Genomic DNA, 26632 nt, shown 5'->3' on the forward strand with positions numbered 1-26632 from the left:
GCGCCACATAATACGCGCCTACATTACAAGTGGCTGAACACACCTGAGTGGCCTTACAACGAGATCAACATTTAATTAAGAATCAAGGATCTTCTGAGACTATCGGATAAAGAGTTTTAAAAAAGTTGGTTTGCTGGTTTTAGTGGGATTTTGGGTGCTCGTTACCAGCTAAATCTACTGAAGGTCAGCCTGGAAGATCAACTAAACCATCATAAACGATGAAGGAATATATTTTGTAAATATTTGTAATAAATGTTGTGTTTTCCCCATTAATTGTGTGCAGCTTAGTGCTAATTATTGTGGGAATGTTCTAAAATAAACATTAAAAAACATTCCTATTTCAATATAACCAATATTATAAAAAAATGTACAATCATAGCCTAAAATTATTACATTTACATTTAGTCATTTTGCAGACGCTTTTATCCAAAGCGACTTACAATTTAGGGAATACATAAAGCGATTCATCTTGAAGAGGCAATCCGACAAACGAAGTGCTTGTAACACCAAGTCTCAGGCATTGTTTAAATAAGTACAAGCCAGCAAGGGAAGGAATAAATAAGGAGAAAGAGTTTTTTTTTTTTTTTATGTGTAGGCTGAAGTCAAGTAGTGTCGAAAGAGATGAGTTTTCAGCTGTTGCTTGAAGATTGACAGGGATCCAGCACTCCGAATATTCATATATAGTACATATATAGCACTCCGAATTATCATATATAGTACATAAATCTATTAAAATATTTAATAAAATTAAAGGCTAAGCAACACAACAAACAGTAAATACTTGTCTTAGGTCTAATTTGATGGTTTCAAAGGGGTTTTCGTCACTTGTTACCATCTAATCCAATTGAAGACCAGCCTAGACCAGCTAAACCATGACAAAATAGCTTCAACCTGTAAAATCATGCACCACAGAATTTACATGGTATTCCAAGGTATTTGGAAGAAATAACATGTTAATCTTGGGTTTCTTGTATTACCTGTACATTTATTGACCAACTGCAGTAAAAAGCTAATATTTACAATGTTTTTTTGTTTTCTTTTCTGATATGTAAAGTGCCAGATTTTAGGAAGTATAATCCAGAAGTATATTCAAATTCATGCCCAAAGGCACAACACGCTCTGTCAACTTTATATTAAAATATTTGACCATGTCCAACAGGTTTTTCCAGATGACAAACCTGTGTTCAGAATGTGTTAGGTCAGAGATTGAAATGCATCATAGTGAAAAAGAACATCACAACAAAGAGACTGATGTTGTCACGTTATTCAGTGACAATAAAAAAAATGCTCTGAGTAAAACCACCCATCTTTATGTTTTTATCTAGTAACCAGGTGCAAAAGGAGGTGGATTCAAGTACTCCAATGGTAATTGGTTATCTGCAAAGTTGGGAATCCCATCAGATGCCCGACGGCCTTCAACTGTGGATTTTTCAGGTAATTCCTGATAGTCATTTTCATCCGGTTGTTTAGGGTTGACGTTACTGCTCTCCAAAGCAAAAGAGTTGCATTTTCCTGACACGCATCTTGAGTGATCTCCTCATACATGCGCTCCTTGGAGCGGTTCTTTTTAAGCTTTTTCTTAATTTGCGCCAGGCCCATGACCACCGGTTTCAATGGTTGTTGGTTTTTCTGTTGGGTACGGCCTTCGACAGGTGTGTCAGGTGGGATTTGATGTCTGTCAGAGCTTACTGGCATCAACCCTTGCAATCTGTCAGCCTCTGTGGCGGCTTGTGGGCGATTTGGCAAGCATGCTCTGGGCGGTAACTGTGGTGGTGTGTCGTCAGTTGGTGATTTGGACGTAAATATTGTTCTAGGCTTTGGAATGGGCTTTGTTGGCTGATCCTGAAATATAAAAACACATTATTAGACTTTAAACAACCTTTTTCTTAATTCACAATATTATAAATCACAAAAACGGTCTTTTTAAATGAATAATTCACACAGAATTGATCCCAGATGTAGGTGAGTTTGTTTTGAACAGATTTGGAGAAATGTAGCATTTCATCACTTGCTCAGCAATACTGCTCCTCTGCAGTAAATGGGTGCCGTCAGAATGAGAGTTTCTTACAAACATGCAGCTTTTCACTTCAAAAGATATTAACCGATGGACTGGAGTCATGTGGATTACTTGTGCATCATTGTGATGTTTTTATCAGCTGTTTGGACTCTGACGGCACCCATTCGCTGCAGAGGATCCATTGGTGAGCAAGTGATGAAATGCTAAATTGAAGAAACAAACTCATTTAAATCTTGAAAGGGCCTGAGGGTGAGTACATTTTTAGCAAATTTTCATTTTGGGGTGAGCTATTCCTTTACCTACAAGAAAATTATATAATCTGTTGATGTTGTATTACCATGCTCTGTAGACTCAAAGAGCTCATTTCCGTCTCCAAGCTGGGATACAGTCTCGCAGAAGGACTTGTAGGTAGCGTAAATGATTTGTTTTGGAGCGGCGAAGTTGGGTTGTGTTCAGAGATATCTGAATGAGCTGTATGTGTTGGAGTTGAAAAATGTATCCATTCAACCTGTCCAGGGTTTGCATCTTTCTTTCGAGGAAACAACAACTCAGCGTAGTTATTTTTACCACCCTGCACACAAATGAGACCACAAAAAAAGCTCAAGGCCAGATACAAGTATATCAGAGCCAGATATTCAAAGATTATGAATAATGTTGATGGTGAAAATAAACATTGACTCTTTCCTCTATCATGCTGTTTATGGGGTAAACAGCATATTTATACTATTTAACAAAGCAAAAGTGTACAAAACTTTTTGTGACGTCAAATCCTCGCAACTGTTATAAGACACTGTGACTATATTTTTAGATTTATACAATATATATGTTTATACTGTATTATTACAGAATTTCATATACATGTGTGTGTGTCATGACAGCTTACGGCTGTCAAGAAGGAACATGATAGCCAGTTTGGTAGTGGTCCATGACTATCTACCAGCTCGACTGATTGACGTCTGTATAGTTCATCTTAATGCATAACCGAAACCAACCTATTTGTGGTATATCCAGCAAAAACAAGCTAGCATGCAAATGTAACTCTATACCTGTTCGCAGGCCACAGTAAGCAAGTCATTGAAGGGAAGAATGGGATTTCTGCGATGAAAGGCAACCAAGTCATGGAGGGAAGAGAAGCGTGTCTTTTCTCCCACTATAATACACTGGTTATCTGGCAAGACGGCAATCATGAAGTGTCTGCAGCGATCCTCAGCTCTAGGAGAAAGATTTATATTGATTTGTGGACTCATTCATGTACAGTTTTTGTGAATCAAACTTCCTTACAGTGAAGTTTATTGACTGACAACAAAGGCCCCATTGACACAGACTTACCGATAAGATAATGTATAACCCACTCTGCTCTCGCTAACACGAACGAGGAAGTAACCAGGAGGTTTGCACATCAGCATGTCTTCCGCAGCCCTATACAATACAGAAATATTTTATCTGACAGGTATCAGTAACCTGATTTTCTGCTCTATTATGTCATTATGTTTATGATAAGACATAGTCTGAGCATTCAAGCACATGTTACAGAGTCTGTCTGCTTAGTTTTGTTATAATACAGTATTCAATCCTTTACTTCCTGGATGTTATTCCATGGAACCATTCTGGAACAGTTCCATCCTTCAAAATGCAGCTGCGCTGGAATTCAGTGAACCAGTCGAATGCTGCATTACTGCTGTCATGTGGTAAAGGCACAGCCATGACATCCGGTTTATCCTAAAGGCACAAATAATTTGATGGAAAAATGCACACTTTTAATAAAATGAATGTAGGCCAATGACATTAATTTTTGCATCCGAAGTTATTAAAGTATTTAAAAATACATTAAAATACAATTCAATTAGACAATGACTTAAATGCACCACTTCTATTCTAAATTAAAATAATTTTCTTTTCTTTTTTTTTTCTTTTTTTAAATCTATGTGAACTGTCCAGAGATTAGAATACACAATAAATTGTCAACAAGTATAAATAAGTAAATATTAAATAACTACATACATACTTATGTACACACACATATATAAGGATTAAAAGTAAAATTAAATTATATCAAAAAGTATCACATATAGGGAATAATAAATGTTTAAAATCTGTCAAACTGATCAGCATTTTTATGACTCACAAATTCTTGATTATGACCAAACTTGTTTAATGTGGATTTAACAAAAAAGGAAGTTTCGTTTCGTTTTGCGCGCTTATTTGCATATATTAAAGCATTACAGTCTATATTCTAAGTAATACATAGTTGACGTAAAGGTGTTTTAAAAAGACCGCCGATATTATAAACAATAATACAAAGAGAAAAATGTAATGTTTTCATAACGCATAACTTACCTGCCGAGTCGCAAGGTAGATAGTGTCTGGAGCCGACGTGACCTCACCTGTTAAAACTGTTGTTTTGGGTGTGGTTTGAACAAAAGGTCAACGACGCATTTCAGATTATGAACTATAAGTATTTATAGCTTTGTAAACATCAGTCGGTCTCTGGTAAAAACATATAGGCTAATCAGTTTACAGACGAGTTCAGTTGATTTGTGTGCAGGATATACTATGGCGTATGACTTGATTTAATTAATATTAATCACGTCCTGTTCATTTCCCCGTATCGTCCAGAACACTGCCTAATTATTATTCATAAGGAAAATGTCAGTCATTCAGCAAATCAGGAAGGCCTGTTCGACATAACGTAATTAATATTAATTAGTTTAGGCTTTCCGCGAATCAGGTAGGTCGCTCGAAGAACGTCACATAACGTAATTAATAATTTATGAGCAAAGCCTTCGCTGTTGTTGGATTCACGCAATGAACAGGTCTGGACGATTCAATTATCATTTTTTTGTGCTTCGTTTTGTGTCAGATGGTCATATACTGATACTAAGTAACATTTTTTTTCACAGAAATAAAAATAGGCAGAATCGAGTCAACTTTATAACCATAACCACTTAGAAGAATGTAAAAAAATATATATATATGAAGCTCGGCACTTTGTTCGTGTAAGTGGACTGTTCTGGACAATAATCAAACACAAAGAGACTTTTTATAAAAATTTATTACACAGAAAGTGGAAAAGAAACGTTTGAGGCATTTTGAAATACTCATTCGACAGTGAAAAAAGCAACAACGCATTCATAGAAATTACTAGGGAAGAGCTAATATTTCTTTGGTCTTTGTTTGGTCCCTATTTTGTTGTGGTTCCACAAAATTTCTCAGGTACTTTGATATATACCATGGTACTGTGGTGCATGTTAAAAATAACATGGCATTATCAAAGGAGTAATGTATTGCAGTGCATCATGTGGCCAGTAGATGGAGCGCATGATGTACAAACACAGAAAAGGAAGCACCAACATTCATGTCTTCATTTGACCGGAAAACATTAATAGCGCAACTTAAGAGTGAAATTTCTGCTCAGCACATTAACATATTCACTTTCCATGTGGTATGTCATTTATTAAACTACTTATAACGTTGTTTTAGTGGGAAAACTCGGATATAGCACCTCAGGTTGCTATTTTTATTTTTATTTTTATTTTTTGGAAGTAGCGCGATATCGAGCCAACTTGGATAAAAGCGCAAAAGAAATACCTCAGATTTATAAAAAAAAATTAAATTATTAGCCTATTCTGTGAGAAAATAGGGCTCAATAGCTTGCGAGTTGGAATGAAGGAGAGTATTTGTGGAATGTTGTAAAAGATGGACGTCGTTCCTTCTTATAAGCTGTTCAGCTCCTGAAGTGTCTGATCCAGCACTTGATGCATTCCGAGGTTTTCTTCTTTTGCAGAAGATAATTTTTCTAAAAGCAAAAATGAAAATAATTAGTCAGACGATACTGATATAATATGTATGCTGTACACACGTTAAAATAGGCTTAGTCTTAGACAAGAGCATCCACAACCACACAATAGTAAAAACACAACATTTTTGCTTGCATTAAATGGTCAGTGTCAGTAATTGTTAAATAACGTCTAAAGAATAACTTTTCTAATGTGAAGATTAGTCAAATAATAAATATTTGTCAAAATTAGGCCAATTACATGAATACAAATATAAGTGGAAAATCAGTCAGAATTGAAATGTAACCTCACCTTTGTGGTTATGAGAGGAGCAGGAAAATATTACATTCAATGTTTGTAATATAGTCATTATTTTTAATAAATATAGACAACCCCCCCCCCCTAATGTAAAATACATTAACTCCATTATAAGGTCTGAGTTATTTAGTTACTGTGTCCGATATTGTTTTTGTGTGTGTGTGTGTGTGTGTAAAGGTCTCAAATTTCTCAAAGGTTCTCATACTTTTGGAGAAATTAATTTCCATGACCAAATAATTTCTAAAACTTTTCCAGTCATTTGTGATTAATGGGTCATATTTTAAATCTCACAAATCAGACATCACTACGTCTTAAAAGCAAGTACAATATTTCACCTAAGCCTAACATTTTCCTCATATTTCCAGGTTTTTCATCACCATAGGGACTAGAGATGTTCCGATACCCTTTTTCCCTTCCCGATACTGATTCCGATACCTAGGCTCAGGGTATCGGCCGATACCGAGTACTGATCCGATACCTGGGTGTGTATCTGGTTATACAGCTGTATGTACTACTAGCCCTGTATGAAGAGATACAATTATTTTATGGTGTGCTTCACCATAGATAGAGATAGATAGATAATCTGGCGAGTAAACAAAAAAATATAATATATAATGTTTGGAAAATGGCACATCTATTTAAATATCTAAAAGTACACTCTTAACATCAGTCAGTCAAGCATTATAAATATATTATGATAATCAAGTATTATTTAATGATATAACTTTAGCAATTAGAATTAAAACTTGGTAACCATGAATACAGTCATTTTAACTGAACTGGTGGTGGTGCTTTTTTGGTCATTCAGTGTTTCTCTAAAAAATGGGGGGGGGGAACTATCAGTAATACTGATAAGATAATAATCATACTATGAATTCTACTAAGAACAATATAAAACGCACTAAGGATTAACGAGCTGCTGGATTCGTGAATATTAATCACGTTGTCTGCGTTCGCTCGAAATGATTTGCTGAAATCAAACCAGGGACGATTATAGGTGAGCACCAGCCAATGAGATTGTCGCTTGCGCATTAGCCCCGCCTACTACCGGAGAACCCGGCAGTTCTTAAAAGTTGAAGAATTCAAAAGGAACTCCGTTATTCTTACAGGAAAATACAACAAAGACTATCGTTTACATACCAAGCAGAATTGACGCGCTACATGTAAGACTCTCTCTCTCTCTCTCTCTCTCTCTCTCTCTCTCTTTGCGTGTGAGGAAAAAAGCAAAGCGACGGAGAGTCGTGCACTTCACACTAGAGCTTACGGTACGCCAAATACAGGTGCGCTGCGCATTCATTCAGATGCATTGAAAAATAGTCCAGATCGCTTGACGGAGAGTGAAACTCTGAAGCGCTCAGTCAGAGTGTTCGGAGGATGACAATATATCTGTGCTAAACTTATACATAGCCTCCAACTCACACACTGGCGAGTAAAATCTGAGCATTTATTAGCCAGTGGCTAATATTATACACTATTTAGTCGCCCAGGGTGAAGATTTAGTGGCATATGCGAGTGATTTACTGGCAATGTGCTACCACATTTGTATTTATTCTTTGCTGCTCTAAATAGTGGTTGCTTGTGCACAACTTCCTGTGTTTGCATTCTGAGCAGCGAAGAAGAATTGATTTCCGTTTTGCAGCGTTAAGCAAAGCTAGCGCGCATAACTATAGATCTTGTTTAAGAATGGTATTGGATCGGTACATGGATTCAAGTACTCGCCGATACCGATGCCAGATTTTTTGTGGTATCGGTGGAATTTCCGATACTAGTATCGGAATCGGAACAACCCTAATAGGGACCCTTCCCAATCTTCATAACAAATCACTAACAATGAAAACAGAAGATTGAGAGTCTGAAATGAAACAACAGGAGTGTTTTATTGAGACTAGCGAAGATACATTGAAGAAAATGAAGCAAACATGAAGAAAGTGTCTAGAAATCTGAGATAGCAGGAGGTGCAGCAGAGCGGGACAGAGATGGATCTACAGGGAGGTCATGTCATTGAGAGCATGGTCCAGCTCCTCAGAGATGGCTTTATACTTCAGCTTCTGAGCATAGAGTTCATCTGAAGATCGGCAGGAAAAGCAGGAAAGCGAAGGATGAGAAGCAGCAATGGACAGAATCCAAATGAGAAAGACAGAGACAAGAAGTTAATGGATGTATGAAGACTAAACATGCTATGAAAGATCATGGTATACCAGGAACAATGTAAGAAAATCATGTGCAAACCATCAATGACTGTAAAATTTCCATTTGGCCCAGAGAAGAAATGCTCCCTAGTTACTTTACTAGTCATATACTTTTATTAATAAGCAAATGCTGATAAAGAGTTGACTTGCGCTGTTGGAAACAGACATACTTCAGTTCTCTTGGGACAGAAGCAAATACCAGGCTTGTTTAAACCAATTCCATATACTAAGCCGAATATATCATCTTCCAGTGAAAAGTTCAAGCAGTTGAAACATAACATCCTGCTGGAACTCTGACAGAATTGCTCTAAAACAATATGGTGTTGTGTGTTTCAAAAGATTTTATGGTCATTATATGGACGGGGAGCATGACCCGCCTGTGACCTGTAAAACCCCATCATGCGAGACTTTTCTGCATGTCCTGCTTCGCCACTGGTCATTTCTGAAGGTGGAAAGTTCATTTAGCAACTTCCTTACCTAACAGTTTAGTGTGTAGTGTTGTTTTCCAAGTCAAACTATAGTCAAAAGTGACCCTTTTGAAAAAATTGTTAGCTACATCATATATTAGATAAGTATATTAAATTTATTTAGGAGTAAAATATATTTTTATTAATGTTCTATCCATCTGAACAAAGCAATCTGTTAAAATAAACCACCCAAAACAAACAAATCGGGTTTTTATACCAGTTCATTCTGACTGAATGAAACCATTTGCAAAAACAAACCTCCCAATCCCAAACCAATCGAATTTAGATTTTGAACCGGTTCATTCCTTCAGTATGAAGTGATTCACTAAAACGAACCACCCAAATAAATCAAATCTAGTTTTTGAACCGGTTCATTCCTTCAGTTTGAAGTGATTCACTAAAACGAACCACCCAAATAAATCAAATCTAGTTTTTGAACCGGTTCATTCCTTCAGAATGAAGTGATTCACTAAAATGAACCACCCAAATAAATCAAATCTAGTTTTTGAACCAGTTAATTTTTTTTGGAATGAAGCGATTCACTAAAACGGACCACCCAGACCAATCAAATCTGGTTTATGAATCAGTTAATTGCTTCTAAACAAAGCCATTTGTACAACTGCCCAAACCAATCAAACTAAAATGATTCATCTTTCCCGATGTTTTTGTTGTGCTAATCTGGATTTACTGGAGAAAATATCTCATTCCCGGAAAAGTAACAATGCTTTGAAAACAGCTACTGTGAATCTTTATGAACAAGTTCACTGAAAAGAACTATTTGGACAAAGTAATTCATAACAACAAATCATCCAAACGAACCAATGCACTGGAATGACTCAACATGTTGTTATGCTACACAGCCACAAGAGTAGTCATTGCTAATTACGGGAAAAGCTACAGTACAGTGTTTTGAAAACAGTTACTTGCACTTCTAGAACACGTAGTTAAGCAAGCAGAATCTCATTTGTTCATTTACTTACTTTCTTCCCAATATTGCAAAAGATTTTAAGTTGAACTTTTGGCTCCACAATAAACTTGTTTAAAAAGAACTCAGTAAACACAAAGATTGCTATCTTCGTACCTTCCAGGTCATCGATGGATTTTTCCAGTTTGGCCACTGTCCTCTCTGCAAACTCTGCACGGGTCTCGGCCTGAAAAACCCAATACGGAAGTTAAAAAAAGACATTCAGGATGAGAAAGGGCAGCTTATCTTTGACCCTTGTCTCATTTATTGCCTTCTTTACCTCCTTCAGCTTGTCACTAAGAACTTTAATTTCCTCTTCATACTTGTCTTCTTTTTCTGAGTACTGAAACATGCAAACAAAGACAGATCTGAGTAAACTTTGTATCGCTCTCAGAGCTATCGTGCTGTGAGAACTTTAACCGTAAATTGCTGTCTTTTAGTTTCAAAGCAATTATCGTGCTCTGAAGTCAAGCGATGATTATTATAGAGGTCTGAAATTGTGACTTTGTGAACATTAACAGATAAAAGAGAGATGTTGACTTACTTTCTCTGCCTGAGCCTCTAGGGATTTAAGGTTGTTGGTAACGTTTTTCAATTCCTCCTCTAAATCACTAGCTTTGCTGGAAGTGTTTGAGAAGAAAACAATGTTTTAACTAGTCCAGCAACAAACGTTCACATCTTAAAGTGTGAGAATAAGCAGATGATACCATTCAGCGACTTCAGCTCTCTCCTCAGCTCGCTCCAGTTCCCCCTCGAGAATCACCAGTTTACGGGCCACCTGTAGCAGAGATGACGTTCAGATGAAGAACTGCAAGCTTCACGCATCTGGAAGCGTTGTTCCTTCAGGCGCTTGTAACTCACCTCTTCGTATTTGCGGTCGGCCTCCTCAGCGATGTGTTTGGCCTCCTTCAGCTGCATCTCCTGGATCTCCATCTTCTCCTCGTCCTTCATGGCACGGTTCTCGATTACCTTCATGCCTCTGGAGATGAAACAAGCAGTTAGTGATTAGATTATCAATTGGAGATGTTATTGATGAGCTCTTCAGTTAATATGCTGCAGATCAACAAATTTGCTGAGTGTTATTTCATAATCAACAGCATATCCATGGTCATGACATCTGGAAATGGGAACTGACCAATGAATTTCCATGAGCTTTCCAGTTGTTTGTGATTGGTACATAAGATTTTTTTTAACATTGATTCAGATAAACTTGCTAATGAATAATTCAAACAATTTGTGAACCGGTTTGAACAATAGCCTACATGGAACATTGTGATTTCCATGCATGGAATTTCTGAAAATTCATGGAAAATTTCCTTTTACACTCTTAAAAATAAAGGTGCTTCATGATTCCATAGAAGAACCTTTTGGTCTAAATGGATCCATAAAGAACCTTTAACATCTGAAGAACCTTTCTGTTTCACAAAAAAGAAGGTTCTTCAGATTATAAAAAGTTAAGAAAGAGATGGTTCTTTAAAGAATCTTTGACTGAATGGTTCTTTGTGGACCTAAAAATGGTTCTTCTATGGCATCTCTGTGAAGAACCTTTTAAGCGCCTTTATTTTTAAGAATGTAGCTCAGTTCTGAAATACTTAGTATTGATATTTTCAGCTCTTAATATTTATGTAAATGTTAAATGAATGATTTTTACAAATTATATAAACAATAATAAGTAGGTAAAACCCTCTTAGCTTTCCCCTTGAGAGAACCTCTCAAACAGGGTTGAAAGTAACTAACTCTACTCTTAAAATTATATTGTAACGTCTAATATATTCGCTTGTGGATTGATTTCCAATGAGACAAAGATGTTCTGGTCCAGCAGAGCCATGTAGTTTGTACCCGAAGCAATTCATTCCTTCCGCCATTATTTAAAAATGAAAGGTTTCCATTGACCTCTCGCTCTCATCTGCTGCTTTCTCCGCCTCTTCCAGTTTCTGCAGTGCAGTTGCCAGCCTCTCCTGAGCCCGATCCAGTTCCTCCTCCACCAGCTGAATCCTGCGGTTCAGACCCGCCACATCACCCTCAGCCTGACGACAAAAAAGGTCAAAGGTTACTTATATACAAATATATGTAATAATGTTCTAATATTTTCCATGTCTGTGGGGATTCTCAACATGATGGCATGTCATTTTCGTCAATTTTGTTTTGCACAAAGCACAATCAGCTGCGATAGAAAAAAAAACATTTTTACACCCTTTCTGACCACCACCACCCGTTGTGATTTAAACAAAGATTGACCTCAGAATGAGCACAATGGTGCCTCTGTGACATTTCTCGGCTTTAAAGAGACCTCACAGCCAAACCGCCCAGTTATTGGACTGATAATTGCAACTATAATTATGACAAATATCACCGTGGCTCTCTCACAGACACTCAACTGAGCGAGCAAGCAATGCTCTCAGAACGGTAGGAAAATCTCGCAGCCAAGAAACTGCATCTGGGTTTAAACTTTAAGAGGAGACAGAAAAACAGGGCATAGGGGAAAAGTTAAGAGGAGTAAATCGTCCATTTTCTGATAGTATCTTTGTTTTGAGTCAGAGCTGCTCCTACGGACTCCTGCTGCTTTCTTTAAGGTTCAATGGACTATTTGGAGCATGAAAGGTAATAAACGGATCAAGGCTGACATACCACACTTCCTTTAAGCTTTTTTATAGCTAGTTTGATACTGGATAGCATAAAAAATCTTTAATAAAATACAAAAATGAATAGGTCTAAACCTCACCATTGTGAATGTTTTCTCATAATTTCAACTTCTTTTCTTGTAACGCCAACTTTGTTCTTAAAATTGTGACTTATATTTCACAATAGAAATTTATATCTCAAAATGTGACTTAACATATCCAAATTTAACTTTATAACTTGTTCGAATCCGTGGTCAATGTGACTTTATGTCTACAAATGTAACATTTTTCTCATAATTGTGACTTAATTGTATATATAACAATACAACTTTATATCTCGCATTGTGACAATAACATTCAAACCAATTCAAACCAACTATCAATGTGACTCTAAAAATATAAATTTATATTTCGCAATTAAGAGGAATAAAGTCGGAATTGCAAGATATAAAGCTGTATTTCAAGTTATAAAATATTTCGTGTAATTGCGACTTTATTCACAATACAACTTTATATCTCGCAATTATGAGAAATAAAGTTATAATTGCGAGATACATTTTATTTCAAGATATAACATTTGTATCTTGAGCTTGTATCTTGCAATTTATCTCAATTTATCGCATTTCACAAAATGCCATTTAAATATGCTATTCAATATCGATATCATTAAAGAAGGGGTCAAATTAACATTTATTCACACATATTTCACCAACACATCAATGGAGTAGGAAGTTGACCCCCTTTCGAATAAAAGAGAGCCAGAGAGGGGAGGAGAAAAATGCACAGGAAATGGACACACTCCACATCCTCTCCCCTCCCAAAATGCTCATTCAGTTCAGGGTCAGGATACTCCCTCATGAGCCATGCCCTTTCCTTAGTCACTGCGTTCCCTGGCTGCTTTAGATGCAAGCCATATATGGTAAAACAAGCTCTGGAGAATGCTAGTGGTGAAGTGCCAAAAAAGATTTAAAGGCTAAAGAAGAGCAAAGAAACACAGCCACATTTTATCGAAAAGCGTCTGGACGCAGCCTTGAACGTTTTATCGTGTACCAAATGAACCCAAACGCCCATATGTGTGATATGAGATGACGACATTCCCAGATCAATGGATTCCCAGGCCACCACAGTGCACTCAGATCTGGTTAGAGCCGCTGTGACGTCCGTATCCAATTATACGTTTAGAGTTGAAATGTGGGGGAATCACCTGGGACTGCTGTCGACTTCCTGAGGCACAGTACTATTGTATGTGACACTGAGCAAACACTGAGACGAACCCTATCAGTGTACTGACCTTTCTATGGGCTGATATTATGAAAATAAGGCCTATCGGAATGAAAACGAACAGTGGAAATTAAGTAAGGAAGTAAGGAATGAAGGCTCGTTTTGAAGTTCATATTCTAGAGACCTTACTGGTAAAAGAGCCAAAGAAAGAGTTGCAGATGCAAAATGATTGGTGATTTCTCACCAAACGCAAAGAAAAGCAGAAGATTGTTGGAGTATTGTAAAGTAAGTGTGTGACTAAACTTTGAAAAGATATGCAAAAGAGGTCTTGATATCATTTTTAACACCATGAGAACCTGTCAATGCAAATTTGAGGAGCCTAATGGTTTTTGTGCCGGTTTCACCATATGTTTCTGGTCATGTTCTTGACTTTTAACCTCGCTGTGAATTATGACCTACATAAATTAAGACCATCATTGAGAGGTCATTGGTCACGTCATGACCAAGTCCAGCAGCATTCTGTCACGTTAAGTGTGGGGAAACTCCCACTTATGAAAGTAAAGCCAGCAAAATTTGTATTACAAGCATATGACTCGACACCACAAAAGAGACAGAAGGAAGTTGATGTAGAAGAAGGATGGGACCAAAAACCTCCCTAACATTTCTTAAGATCTCCATTAACCGTAAAAGGCAACGGTTCCTAGACAAAAGACACACTACTGGTCTTCAAACACTTGAAGAACTGGACTTTTCTTAAGCAGTGCCAGCTTCCTGCATATCTGCATGGTCATCAGAATATGAAGAGGGTCCACAGGAAACTCCAGTGTGGAGCAAGAGACAACATCCTGGCTCAGTTCCTTTGGGAGCTCTGGATGGGACATCCTTTGGGTCTTTCTTGAGTAGAGCAAAATCTAATTCTTGAAAGATCTAAGAATTCTTCATTGTCTAAACTCAAGCAGAACATTCACATTTCCTAAAGTTCCATTCCATTCAAATGAGAACAGACTCTAGGGTTCTGGCCATGTTTCCTTATAGCAGCTTGAACATTAAGTGGATGAGTCAGAAAATTTCACAAAATGAAGCATCTAAATCCACCAAGGACTGTGGGGGAAGAGGGCTTCCTTGACAAGCATTTTCATATCAAGGAAAAACTTCCTCGTATACAACATTGCGTCATATTCTTCATCTAAATTAAGTGGTTTTATTCAAAACCATTATTTATTAGGTCTAAATGAATTTTGAATTTTGATTACACCAACAGATTCGGTAGAAATCGCTCCTTTAACTGCAATAACTACCATTTTTCTTTCCTGTTGGATGGATAGATTAACGGTTGTATGAATACATTAGGTCCCTCAGACCAAAAAAAGTCAGATAGGGTAGAAATATCTCATCTATAGAGATAGATAGATAGATAGATAGATAGATAGATAGAGAGTCATCTTTAAGAATTATGAAAGTAGCCTACTAAACAGATAGACCTAAATAAACGTAGCAATTGCTAGTTAAAACAAATAAATTGTTAATTTTGTAAATTAAAATGGTTTGTAAGACTAAAATAACGGCAATAAACTTGTATGAGAAAACACTGAGGCCTAACAACTGCCCAAAAGCAGATTTGGGGGTCGGACTGTCCCTTTGGACCAACGCCTTTCATTCCACAACCTCACGTCTGCATCCAGGTCTCACTGTTCACCTAAACATACAATTACAGTCTTCAGAGGAACCCGGGAGCTTTTTATAGACGCCTGTGCTCACAGAGGGAGCGCCCGGAGAGTGTAAAGACGATATGTAAGAAGAAAGAAATAAGAAGATTTGTCTCACTTTCTCCCGGAGCTCGCGCTCATTGTCCAGCTCGCGCTGCAGAACCAAAGCTCGGTCTTCTGCGTCGTCCGCCTGCTGCTGCAAAGTCTGGATCTTTCTCTTCACTGCGTCCAAAGAAGTCACACCTGTCATTTTAGATACTTTATTATATTATATTTGCTGCTAAAAAAACGAAACAAACCGCGACTTTGGTCGGGAAAAAATAAAACGATGTGCAAAAACAACGGAAAACTTTTCAAAAGGCTATAAAAAATAAATACGTCAAAATATAGCGCCTAAATATATATATATATATATAATCCCGAATGTAGGGATGTTAAAAAAAATAACGGAATGCTAATGTACTTGGATCGCCAGTGCAAAAGAAAAAGAAAAAGGAGTGAAAACGACACGAAATGTGCAATCCCAAATTCTTCCCAGTCCGGATCAATACAAAACGGTTCAATGAACAAAAAACTGTCTTCGCAGGAGGTTATTTCTGTCTCATGCAGTCATTGGAATGTGAGAGAATGTAAGGAGGCAGAACTTCTGCAGGAAAGTTTCAATGTATCTGTGAAAAAGTGAGGTCCCTGTGACGTCACGGTGGGCGGGGCGTTCATGGAGTCACAATTCAGTCTCGATTTATGATAATTACGTTTTTGTATAAAGTTTGACAACTCTGATCCATAGAAAGAAGTAAACTTTTTTGTAAATATTTTAATTACTTTATATTACACTACACTCTCAGAAATAAAGGTAGAAAAGCTGTCACTGGGGCGATACCTTTTCAAAAGGTACACTTTTGTACCTATTAGGTTCAAATATGTACACTTTAAGTACTAATATGTACCTTTAAGGTACCAAAATGGACCCTTTGGGTACAAACATGTACCTTTTGAAAAGGTACCGCCCCCAGTGACAGCTTTTCTACCTTTATTTCTGAGAGTGTATAAAAGTATTTTTAACAGAAATGTAACATACAAATACATTAATTAACCACAATTCTAGAGGGGTCACATTAAAAATCATGTTGTACACCTTGATTTTAGCTGTTATCATTTTAATGAAGTTACATTATAACATGAATAACCTAACATCATCTTGCATCTTGTTTTCTGAGGCCCCTTATTTAAGAAACACTGTTGTTTCTACCCAATCTGTCCATTAAAATGACTTTAGCTGATGTAACTTAATGTATTCAGGTTGATTCAATCATATTAAATCATAGTTTTGAATAAGACTATGCAGTTTTAGATTTTCACATACCTGACAAAACATTTTACAGTTTATACATTTCTTTTAAAGCAAAAAATACAAATACAAATCATATCAATGATTTGTTACCATATACTTAATTTGTTAATCATTTGTTTTTCATTTCAATTCTTAAAATGAGAATTCAAAGTAGTCAAAAGGCGAAATGCACTTCTCACTGCAGGTTGTGACTTTGCCACCACTTACTTATTCAACACAGCAATTAAACGCAAGATTTCAATTACAACCCCCACAATTAAAACCTCCAGTTTTGACCTTAAACACCATTTCATGTGTGGCAGACTTTCCTCAGAAGTGTGCTTTTGTTCTAAAGATGAGCCAGCATTGATTTCATTAGTCACAGGAGTGTGGCCCTCTGTGTTTGCTTTCCCTGCATTCTTGGGATTCCTGTGCTGCTACATGGCAACCGAAGTCCCAGTCTCCCCTGCTGTTCACTGACTTATCAGTAACAGGCCTCGAATATCCCTCTCTTATTGAGAGTATCTTACTTCTGTGGCGTTGCAAATGCAGATGTATAATTAGTTTACAGTTTCCTCTAATGCATGGCATGTGGTAGGCTTGTCTGGAGCACATTTTCAGGGCAACGCTCCAAGGAACTCGAAATGTGCTTGTATCCCCAGTTTTAGGCCTCTCAGTCTGCCTAAAGAAAACTAGAACTTTCTACAGGAAATGAATCTTACTCAAAAATACATTTGTCCTCTTATTGAATAAAGTTTGATGTTACGGTTTGTCTTGTAGAAGTGTTTTGTGGTCAACGAGAACATCTCTCTTTAAATGGATTTACCCCCATGCTGGAATCATTAAGGATTCACAAACAACCGATTTGCCCCTCCTCAGCTTCCTTCTCAAACTATGCAGTCATTTCCTTTGAGGTCACATTGTGAGGAGTAACCCGAGCTTATCAGAGCAGAGGACAGGATGGACCACTTCAGACCCATGCAGGTGTGATTACGGCAATTTTCTCACTCGTCCCAAGGCCAAACACGTCTCTACAGGTGAAACACTTTGTGCTTCATTTCAGTTTAAAGGAATAGTTCACCCAAAAATGAAAATTTGCTGAAAATTAACTCACCCTCATGCAAGTTGTACATGAGTTTGTTTCAGAATTTTGAGAAATTCTGCATTATATCACTTGCTCATCAATGGATCCTCTGCAGTGAATGGGTGCCGTCAGAATGAGAGTCCAAACAGCTGATTAAAAACAACACAGTAATCCACATGCAATCCACACCTTCCAGCCCATTAATTAATGTCTTGTGAAGTGAAAAGCTGCATGTTTGTAAGAAACAAATCCATCATTTTAATTTCAATCCATTGGTTACAGCAAAAATATAAGTCCTCTATCCATAATAATTGCTTTTTTTCCCAGTGAAAAAAGTTGTTTTTCTGTATCAGGAGAGAAATATGCACAGATTAAGCACTGTTTACAATTAGAAACACTCCAACACATTTCTAAACAAATATGTTGGCGGTCTTTGATGTGAGAGGACAACAGGGGATGGACTTTTTCACTGAAGGAAGCGGACTCATATTTTGGCCAGAAGCAATGGTTTAAAGTTTAAACACCTTAATGACGGATTTGTTTCTTACAAACTGATAGATTGGAATCATGTGGATTATATGGATTACTGTGATGAGTCTCATTCTGACGGCACCCATTCGCTGTGAAGAATCCATTGGTGAACAAGTGATGAAGTGCTAAATTTCTGCAAATCTGTTCAGATGAACAAACAAACTCATCTACATTTTGGAAAGCCTGAGGGTGAGTACATTTTCAGCAAATATTCATTTTTGTGTGAACTGTTCCTTTAAAAGTACTTAATTTGTGTGTTTAAACCTGAAAATTAGCGATGTGTCAGTTTCAAGGCATTACAGAAGTAAACCTGAGGAGAAAGGTATTTTAAAAGATTCACGTCTTGTGTTGACATGTTTTATGGAGGTAAAGCTTTTTATTGCCCTATAAATCCCCATTTGAAACACTTGGAAATGGTGCCGTGACCCTGAAATGGACCAGCTGGGGTGACAGGAAGTGAAAGCATCATAACAAAGCCTGAATGACTCAAGTTGTTTATCATAGAGGAATCATGTCTGATTCTGTTTTATTGAACTCTAGTCTAAAGAATGCATCACTTACGTCAGCAGCTTTTATCTCAGACAGTTCCAGTTTCTCTTGGGCGTCTTTCAGGGCCTCTGAGTACTTGTCCAGTTCATCTTCAGTCTGTTTGAGCTTCTTCTGCAGGCCGACCAGCTCATCCTCCAGCTGTATGAGGAAGAGCGAGTAAACGTATCAGAGCACTGCACACATGACTCAAGGGAATTTATACCAGACGTCCAAACAAAAATCTGTCTGGAATGCGTATAGTAATATTAAGAGTATTATCAACAATTATCACCTCTAATTTCAACCATTTTTTTAACAAAGTAACTGTAATAAGACAAATATGAATAATGACGAATATTAAACATATTTATGCTGCATAATATTATTTTTAAATATATTTAAATATACGTAATATATACACAATGATTAAAAAATAAGATTTTATTTCTGTAGTCTTTAGACATATTCAATAAATAAATAAATGGTTATGCGTTTATGACTTATAATATTTAATAATATATGATCATTGTAATATTCATTAGACATAAATTATTTTTACTTTTGGAGTCTAATGACTATTTATGTCAGGGTAAAACAATAATATAATTTTATTGTTGTAGTGGTTGTTTAAATTTCTAAATAAAGATAAAAAATACATTGCATGTTTGACATATAACGTTATTTATCATGTTGTTTTTATTGGTGTCAAAGAGTACAACAATTTAATAATAATAATAAACAATTAAACAATAATAGTAAAAACATTTATTGTAATTATAATTATTATCATTATTATTGTTGTTGTTGTTATAATTTTGAAAATAACTTGAAAATAAATGTTATAATTTAGATATAAGTTTTTGGTGAGCCATATTAAATCACACAGGCCTGCTCTCTGTAATGGACAGATAACTATATTTAATTTTAGTCAGAGGTAAATTGTCATATGGCAGTAAGTGAGATAAACACTCACACACACTTCACTATCTGTGGCTATCAGTTTGGCTGGGTTCTTGTGTTTAAGAGAGTGTGTTAATCTACTAGGATTCCAGACAGCCTGACCACTCTTGTCCATTTATAACCTGAGGTGTTATGAAAGGTGGAAGAACTTACAGCCAATATTCATTTACTGAGGTATTTGTCTGTTTGCCAGGAGATGCAACATTTCTACAGTGACTTTCTTGAGTACAGTATAAAACACATATATTTTTTATTAAATATACACTATTATATTAATAACCCAATTCACAATCATTTGCAAATAGTTTGTTATTCTTTTTTTATTATTATTCAACTAAAGTTAACGTATATAACTTTTAACATTGAAAAAGTATTAATATATGAAAAAAAAAAAAAATACATTAATCAAGATGAATAAATGCCTTAAAAGAATTGTTCGTTGTTAGGTGCAGATTTTTTTAGGATTCCTACGTAATTGTACAAAATAAGTAGCCACTGTTGTGAAAGACCCAGAATTGCAGCTCAAATGCATACTTGGTTTTCAAGTATGAGGTCTTGGCTCACTTCTCCTTGATTACAATCATACAGTCCAGCCTTGACAGACACTATTGCCAGCACTTTTGTTGGGACTCTAAGCATTCTTACATTTTTCACTTCACTCTCCTCTATCTGGATCTACCTGAATTTCTGAGTTCTTACCTGCTTGCCTTTGTCCTCAGCAGCTTTCTGTTCTGTCTCGGCCTTCTCTGCCCGGTCGATGGCGTTCTCCTTGTCCAGTTTGAGCATCTGCATCTTCTTCTTGATGGCCTCCATGGTTGCAGGTTGTTCTAGTGTCTGGGTCGAATATGAGATTCAAGGGAGCTACGAGCGAAGTGCAGTTCTTGGTCCTTCAGCCGAAAGTGTGGTCAGACTAATGGATGCGAGGAGATTTAGGAGAGGAGAAGAATGCAACTGATGCTGCCTGCAACCAAGAGCTGCCAGCAATGCTGGATCGCTTTACATAACCCAACCAAAGTCTAAAAGACCCCCCCCCCCTCCCCCACCCACCCGTCTCCCTATCTAACCACTTGTGAGAAGGAATGGCCTGGACCAAACACAGTCAGACGCACTTCTCCTTATTTGGAGTGGTGCATATTGTTTTTAAAAAAGGACCAAGGGATGGAGAGATGAGCAGATAGGACCTGAGCCGAGATTTAACCACGTACTTGAGCTTAAGGGTGGAAGAACTTTTGTTTCATGTTCTTGTTACACTCTTAAAAATAAATGTTCTTTATTGGCATTCAAGGTTCCATGAAGAACCTTTAACATTCATGGAATCTTTCCATCCAAGGTTCTTTATTGTAGAAAAGGGTTCTTTGGATTATAAAAAAATGTTCTTCACATTAAGAAAAGGAATAGTTCTTTCAATATCTGTTCACTGAAAGGTTCTTTTGGGAACCAAAAATGTTTATTCAGTAGAACTGCTGCGAAAACCATTTTGAAACCTTTATTTTTAAAAGTGTATATGACAATCATCAAAACATTAGTCTAAAGAACTCATTCAAATACCCTAAAATTTATAGTTATGTACTTTTCAAAACCCCTAACCCTTAGCAGTCATGATGATGCCTCAAATTGTGCGGTTTGCTGTGGAAGGCGCTATTATTTTTCTTATTATACAGCTCTCTGAAATACTCCATTCTTATTGGTCAATCACGGCACTGGGCGCTCAGTTATTTTTACCATTGTTCATGGCATTGATTCAAACTGCTCAACCGAAACTGAAACCGCCATTTATTCTCGTTTTTGGGTAAGTAACAGCTACCTACGTAGTCAACACAGCAATGTACAAAACCAATTTAGTAGACAAGGGTTAATCATATCTGCATTGAAAGGAAATAAAGTGGCTTTCTATTCAGTTACCTTGTTCAGTCAAGCCTGACATAAAGTAAATGCACACACTTGATTTAGAGTTGTTGAGACTCAAAGTGCTAAATGGTCAAACCGTTGGGTTTAACTGCTTTGGCACTAAAAACTAGAGCAGAAGTGCAGAATGTAACACGTTTTTCCCACTGGCTCTCTTAACTGTTATTGGACACCAGCCATTCCATTAGACGTTTTGTGAATTACAACAAACAGCTTCTTCTAAACTGGGTCGTCAGTTTTATTTTCGCTCAGAAGTTCTCATTTTACACATTTTTAGCTAAACAAATGCTTGAATTCCCACCATGCCACAAACCGCAACTTTAGCATCAAGGTGATAAAACTGCAAGACATGTTCGGCATGTACCTTAGACATACTCGTCTGTCAAACAGATGATTCACTCTCCACAACACCTGGATGAACATTCTGAGAAGAGTGTCCAAAAACACCTGTGCTCCAGACAGACGGCTTTTCTGACGTTTGCTGCATGTCATCGTTACATATAACGTCATAGCAATACACAGATGTTTGGCACCTGTATACCCACTCCAGTGTGCCCTGTCTTTGTTGGCCTCCCTTAGGCACTGTTGTAAGGAAAAGACGTAATGTCATTTGGCATTCGTTCAACGTTTCTTACTCATGCCTGCCCCGCTGAGCTTTAAGGATAAAGGCAAGTGTGAATGTGTGTCATGTTGTGGAAGAAGTTTAACGGACGAGTACAACACAAAGTGTACTTTGTAAAATCAGCCAACAGACAAAAACATGTTTTAGGAATTCATTTAATGCAGGTAGAAATCTAAAAATTGCTTAGAGCAAGGTTCAATACAACATTCCAAGTTCAATACAAGTTAAACTCAAGGTCGATTACCATATAAAATATTGTTCCTCAGTCAAAACAGAAGCATTGGCATATGTTTTTGCGTACAAAACTGGTAATTATTCGATCTGTAAAGTTCAAAAGTTATTTTATAAAATGTCAAATTGTGTGTAAAAAAAAAAAAAAAAACTGTGAGAAGTCTAAATTATCATTTTGTGATAGGACTAACTCATTTACTGACAAGAATGAGCTGTGAAGTTCTTTTAGAAAGTATAACCTTGTGTGAAATAGTGTAAAAACATTGAGCTGTAAACTTCTTAAAGTGTCAAATTTGTAAAGAATGTGTAAAGTGTAAAGTCTAAATCATTGTTTTGTGGTGGGACTGTTCACATTTCTTGATAAGGTAAAAAATAAGTAAAAAGTGCTAACACAGAAACACTAGTCAGTTTTTTTCCTGAAGTAATTAACATGCCACAAATGCTATCGATAGATAATAACATTCCCTTAAACTAAGCTTAATGTGTTGGAATGTACTGTACATATGAGATCAATATGTACTAGTCTGCTATCTTTTCTAAAACATGTTGACATGCCAAAAGGGAGTAGACCACACTAAACACAAAGAAAAATGGCAAGGAGTGTCTCTTTTCTTTGGACGATCAAAGTAACTAAAATTAGTGCCACTAACTTAACTACATTTTTCAGTTTCGTGACAGTAGCCCAGCTGTGTTTTCAAAATAATATAGCTTTTCCTTAAACAAGCTAGTTTTTGAACAGTTATCGTAGCATATAGCATGACAAAGTATTACGCACAAACTTCTTTCGCTGCTAGTAGGCTACTATTTGGCCGCTATGGACATAGTAATGATTATGGACGTCACTTTACGCCAAGATGGCATTCCATGTTGACCTTTAATAAGCTTTATGTCACTAAATATGAACATTTTGAAGAAAACTTTTTCACAAGCTAGTCAAGCAAGCTACAGTTGTAAAGTAGCTTCTCCAAAACTAACATTCACATGTGCTTAACACACACACGACACGTGTATATGTTTATTTTAACTTCCCTCTCAACTGTTGATGTATTTGTATGCTTCTTTTAAGTGCAGAATGATCTGTTCTGTGGGAAGCGCAGGCATTGAGCAGGAGATAAGACAAGAGTAGATGACTGAGGGAGTAATTGTGAGTGAGAGAGAGACAGAGACAGAGGCAGAATATCACAGGCCCCTCCCACAGGAAACCCTAGCTCAGCTCAGCATGACCTTTTATGGTAAAAATTCCCCAAACCGCTGGCTGGCTGTTTTGGGAATAGATATAACTCGATTTAAAGAAACAAGAGCACAGAAAGTGCAGCCACAAGTCTGATTTTAACAGTAGCAAAGAGAGAGATGCACAAAAACAGCCACATATAGTAATAGTTATGATCTCCTGGCATTCACAAAGTGCTTAAAACGTGACAGGATAAACAGGAAATGTAGCGTTAAAACTACAGCTACACAGTTCACAATCCCTGTATATCCCATTGGACACCAGTTTGCTTTACAAACCCACCTTACATTAGGTTTGGTATTAATTATGATTATTTATTTATTATACATTACATTAAAGTTTAGCCTCAAACGTTTCAAAATGCTAGTTCACATCAATGAAACACTTCAGCCTATTTGAAACGCTGTTTGGTAGCAGTATGCAAACATTGACGACTGATTCTATAGCACCAGCAAAAACTAAAGTGCCCCCTTGTGGTAAATTAGGGCAATGTAGGTCGCTATTTTGACTACAAACTGCTTTTCCACGTGAACGACTCCGATTCATATTTTCCAAGCCCAATCTTGCCATCTTGCGAACAAAGCAAGGGACTGCATGATAATGTAGGCTACTTAAAAAATTAAAAAGTACTGCACCATGCAAATAACTGAAAAATACAAATACAAAAAACGCAATAGCTACAACACAATACAACAACCGCAGGATAAATGTAATATTAATATTTCATATAGGCTATATTCTTAAAATCACACAAAAGCATCTGTCAAACAGTGAAGGACATGGACTTAGTCATACAGATCTTATTAGACTGAATGAATATAGGCTACTGAATGAATATATTTGTTGAGCAAAGTTTATAGGCTACTTGTCCTTCTACGTTAACTTTTATAATGACCAGCAGAGGGAGCAATGACTCCAAATATGTATAAAACCCTGCTGTTATGGCTGTTTTCACAACAGGTGATCTCTCAGATTTTACATATTGCTTCATCCCTGCTGAATAAAACAATAGAAACCATCACAGAATTTGCAATGGTTTTACTGGTTATAATGGGAATTGTATTGGTTTTATTGGAAACTATAATGGTCCCTGTGGGTCTCTAATGGTAATTTGTCACCTTCTAAGTCCTAATGGAATATGTCTTAAAACACACTACAGGAAACCATTTTTAATGGTTTTAATGGTTAATAGTTGATGATTTGTAATGTCTGTAATGGTAGTTGAAATGTATTTTCTGTATTGGTTTCTAATGTTTTGTTTTGTTTTTCCAGCAGGTTAGACATTTGCAATTTTTTCACAGAGGAAATTAAAGTACTTAATTTTAAAATATTTAATAAGTAATTATTTTTTGTTTGTCAGTTGCACTAAAGAGAGCCCTTTTTTAGTGGCTCAAAATCATAACATTGATGAAAGTCTTGAGTTTAGACTATCTGTTTGTCCAACCAATGGCAGACAGGCGGAGCCACGATTGCCATTATTAAATGCAGCTGCATTTAGTGCAGAAATTACATGCTTAATGAAAAAAATGAATAATCCACTTGACTAAGTAACGGAACTATTAAAGTAGACTTGCCAACATAAATCTCTTCCAAATTCATCAACCAAATTTCAAAAGTTAATTCGTCCTATTCCCAACTGAGCTCTCCGCTTGCATGAAAAACATTCTTCCAGTTGCTCTATTCTCTGAAAACAATCAGAGGCCCCTGCATCCTGCCTGAAGACATGCATTCGAACAGAAACAATAACTGATGCTCTCACTTAAGTTTAAAACGGTCAAGAAACTGGGCTCAAACCCTTCAAGCATCAGCTGGCATTATGCGTGTTGTTAATGCATAGCATGATAGACTATATTTTGCAGTGGCAGGCGTCCAATCTGTGCAACATCAGAGAGCAATCTAGGACACAGCTATCCCAAGCTGTGAAAACATCCTTTTAGTGTTTCTGTGGGATTCATTCTTGGAGCGTGAGCGTAGAAAGACGTATAGCTTCAGATGAAGAACCAAAAGTATTCGCCTCCAACAGACAGAGAAAAATGGGCATTTTAAAATGGCAGCATACCAAAAACAACACAAGTCATTTGGATGTAAACTCGGTATGCTCTAATCAGAGGTATTGTGAAAGGCGAGGAGGGAGAGGTTGAACAAGCGTCTTCAGTGTGATGCTCCTGGGAGTGAGGACTTGTGAAACGCAGTTTGCAGTAGTCTGTGGTAAGGCCCCAGCTGAGAGAAAAGACTCCTGGGTCTGCCCAGTGCATTTGAGTCCTTTGGCAGGCATTGCCCATGAAAGCTGCTGCATAAGAAACTTTAAACGTCGCACGATTACTCACAAAATGTGCACACACACCCAAACAGACTTGTAGAGACAGGTGAATATCACAGGTGAAAGGTACCTTCAGAGGTTTGATGCCAAACAGTGTTTTGCCTACTCTAAAACTCTGCTAAGTTAACAAAATATGTTTTTAGCTTGAACATGTATATGTATATGAGCAGGACTCTACGTCAGTTTTAGGGCTACTAAGTTACAAGCTAAGCCTAAATTAAAGTTGTTCGATTACAGTCGAGCTATACTTTAGGAAAAGTGTTTTTGTTTTTAAAAACCTGTGATCCTTCATCCTTTATTCCTGGAATGACCCAGCTAACAAAAATATGTTCTAAGAACGTTCCCATGTTCTCGGAACATTCGAAATGTCTAGTTTTTTAAAATGTTTTATTTATTTATTTATTTGTTGGTTGGTTATGTTAACATTAGAGAAAACATTAAGAGAATGTTTTATTTTATGATTTTGCAAACATTATGACAAAGTTTCAATTCAAACTTTAAATGAAATAGTAACTTTACTGTAAGAATGTTTTTAAGTTTACGCAAACTTCGCCAGAATGAGCCAAAGTTCTAAGAACTTCCCTGATAACGGAAAACATGAGGTAGCCTAT

General features: G+C 36.8%; 2 protein-coding genes across 5 annotated transcripts; both read right to left on the bottom strand.

Annotated features, from left to right (window-relative positions):
* Window positions 1-43: 43 nt before the first annotated feature.
* Window positions 44-4820, bottom strand: hsh2d (hematopoietic SH2 domain containing). Its single transcript, XM_058760004.1, is given in 7 exon segments — window positions 44-1498; window positions 1501-1842; window positions 2355-2588; window positions 3064-3229; window positions 3347-3436; window positions 3597-3736; window positions 4355-4820. Coding segments are annotated over 6 exon segments (1134 nt in total). The 5' UTR covers window positions 3722-3736; window positions 4355-4820; the 3' UTR covers window positions 44-1321.
* A 231-nt stretch (window positions 4821-5051) lies between these two features.
* tpm4a (tropomyosin 4a) lies at window positions 5052-20715 on the bottom strand. Of its 4 annotated transcripts, none has more exons than XM_058760006.1 (9): window positions 20412-20715; window positions 18786-18911; window positions 11625-11758; window positions 10593-10710; window positions 10439-10509; window positions 10276-10351; window positions 10012-10074; window positions 9849-9918; window positions 5052-5813 (listed from the first exon to the last, which is right to left on the bottom strand). In XM_058760006.1, the coding sequence occupies exons 1-9, from the start codon at window positions 20523-20525 to the stop codon at window positions 5731-5733; spliced, it is 855 nt and encodes a 284-aa protein (XP_058615989.1). In that variant the 5' UTR covers window positions 20526-20715; the 3' UTR covers window positions 5052-5730. The 4 variants fall into 4 exon arrangements, with proteins under 4 accessions (XP_058615989.1, XP_058615991.1, XP_058615988.1 ...); XM_058760005.1 differs by lacking the exon at window positions 5052-5813 and adding an exon at window positions 7970-8176; XM_058760008.1 differs by lacking the exons at window positions 18786-18911; window positions 20412-20715 and adding an exon at window positions 15398-15890.
* Window positions 20716-26632: the final 5917 nt, after the last annotated feature.

The sequence above is a fragment of the Onychostoma macrolepis genome, chromosome 22, assembly GCF_012432095.1.
Source record: "Onychostoma macrolepis isolate SWU-2019 chromosome 22, ASM1243209v1, whole genome shotgun sequence".
In the NCBI taxonomy this organism is placed as follows: Eukaryota; Metazoa; Chordata; class Actinopteri; order Cypriniformes; family Cyprinidae; genus Onychostoma; species Onychostoma macrolepis.

Coding starts and splice junctions, on each gene's coding strand:
- tpm4a (XM_058760006.1), bottom strand. CDS start 20,525: ATGGAGGCCATCAAGAAGAAGATGCAGATGCTCAAACTGGACAAGGAG. Junction 10,075..10,275: donor TAGAGGCTCAGGCAGAGAAA/GTAAGTCAACAT, acceptor TGCATGTTTCAG/TACTCAGAAAAAGAAGACAA. Junction 9,919..10,011: donor TTAGTGACAAGCTGAAGGAG/GTAAAGAAGGCA, acceptor TGGGTTTTTCAG/GCCGAGACCCGTGCAGAGTT.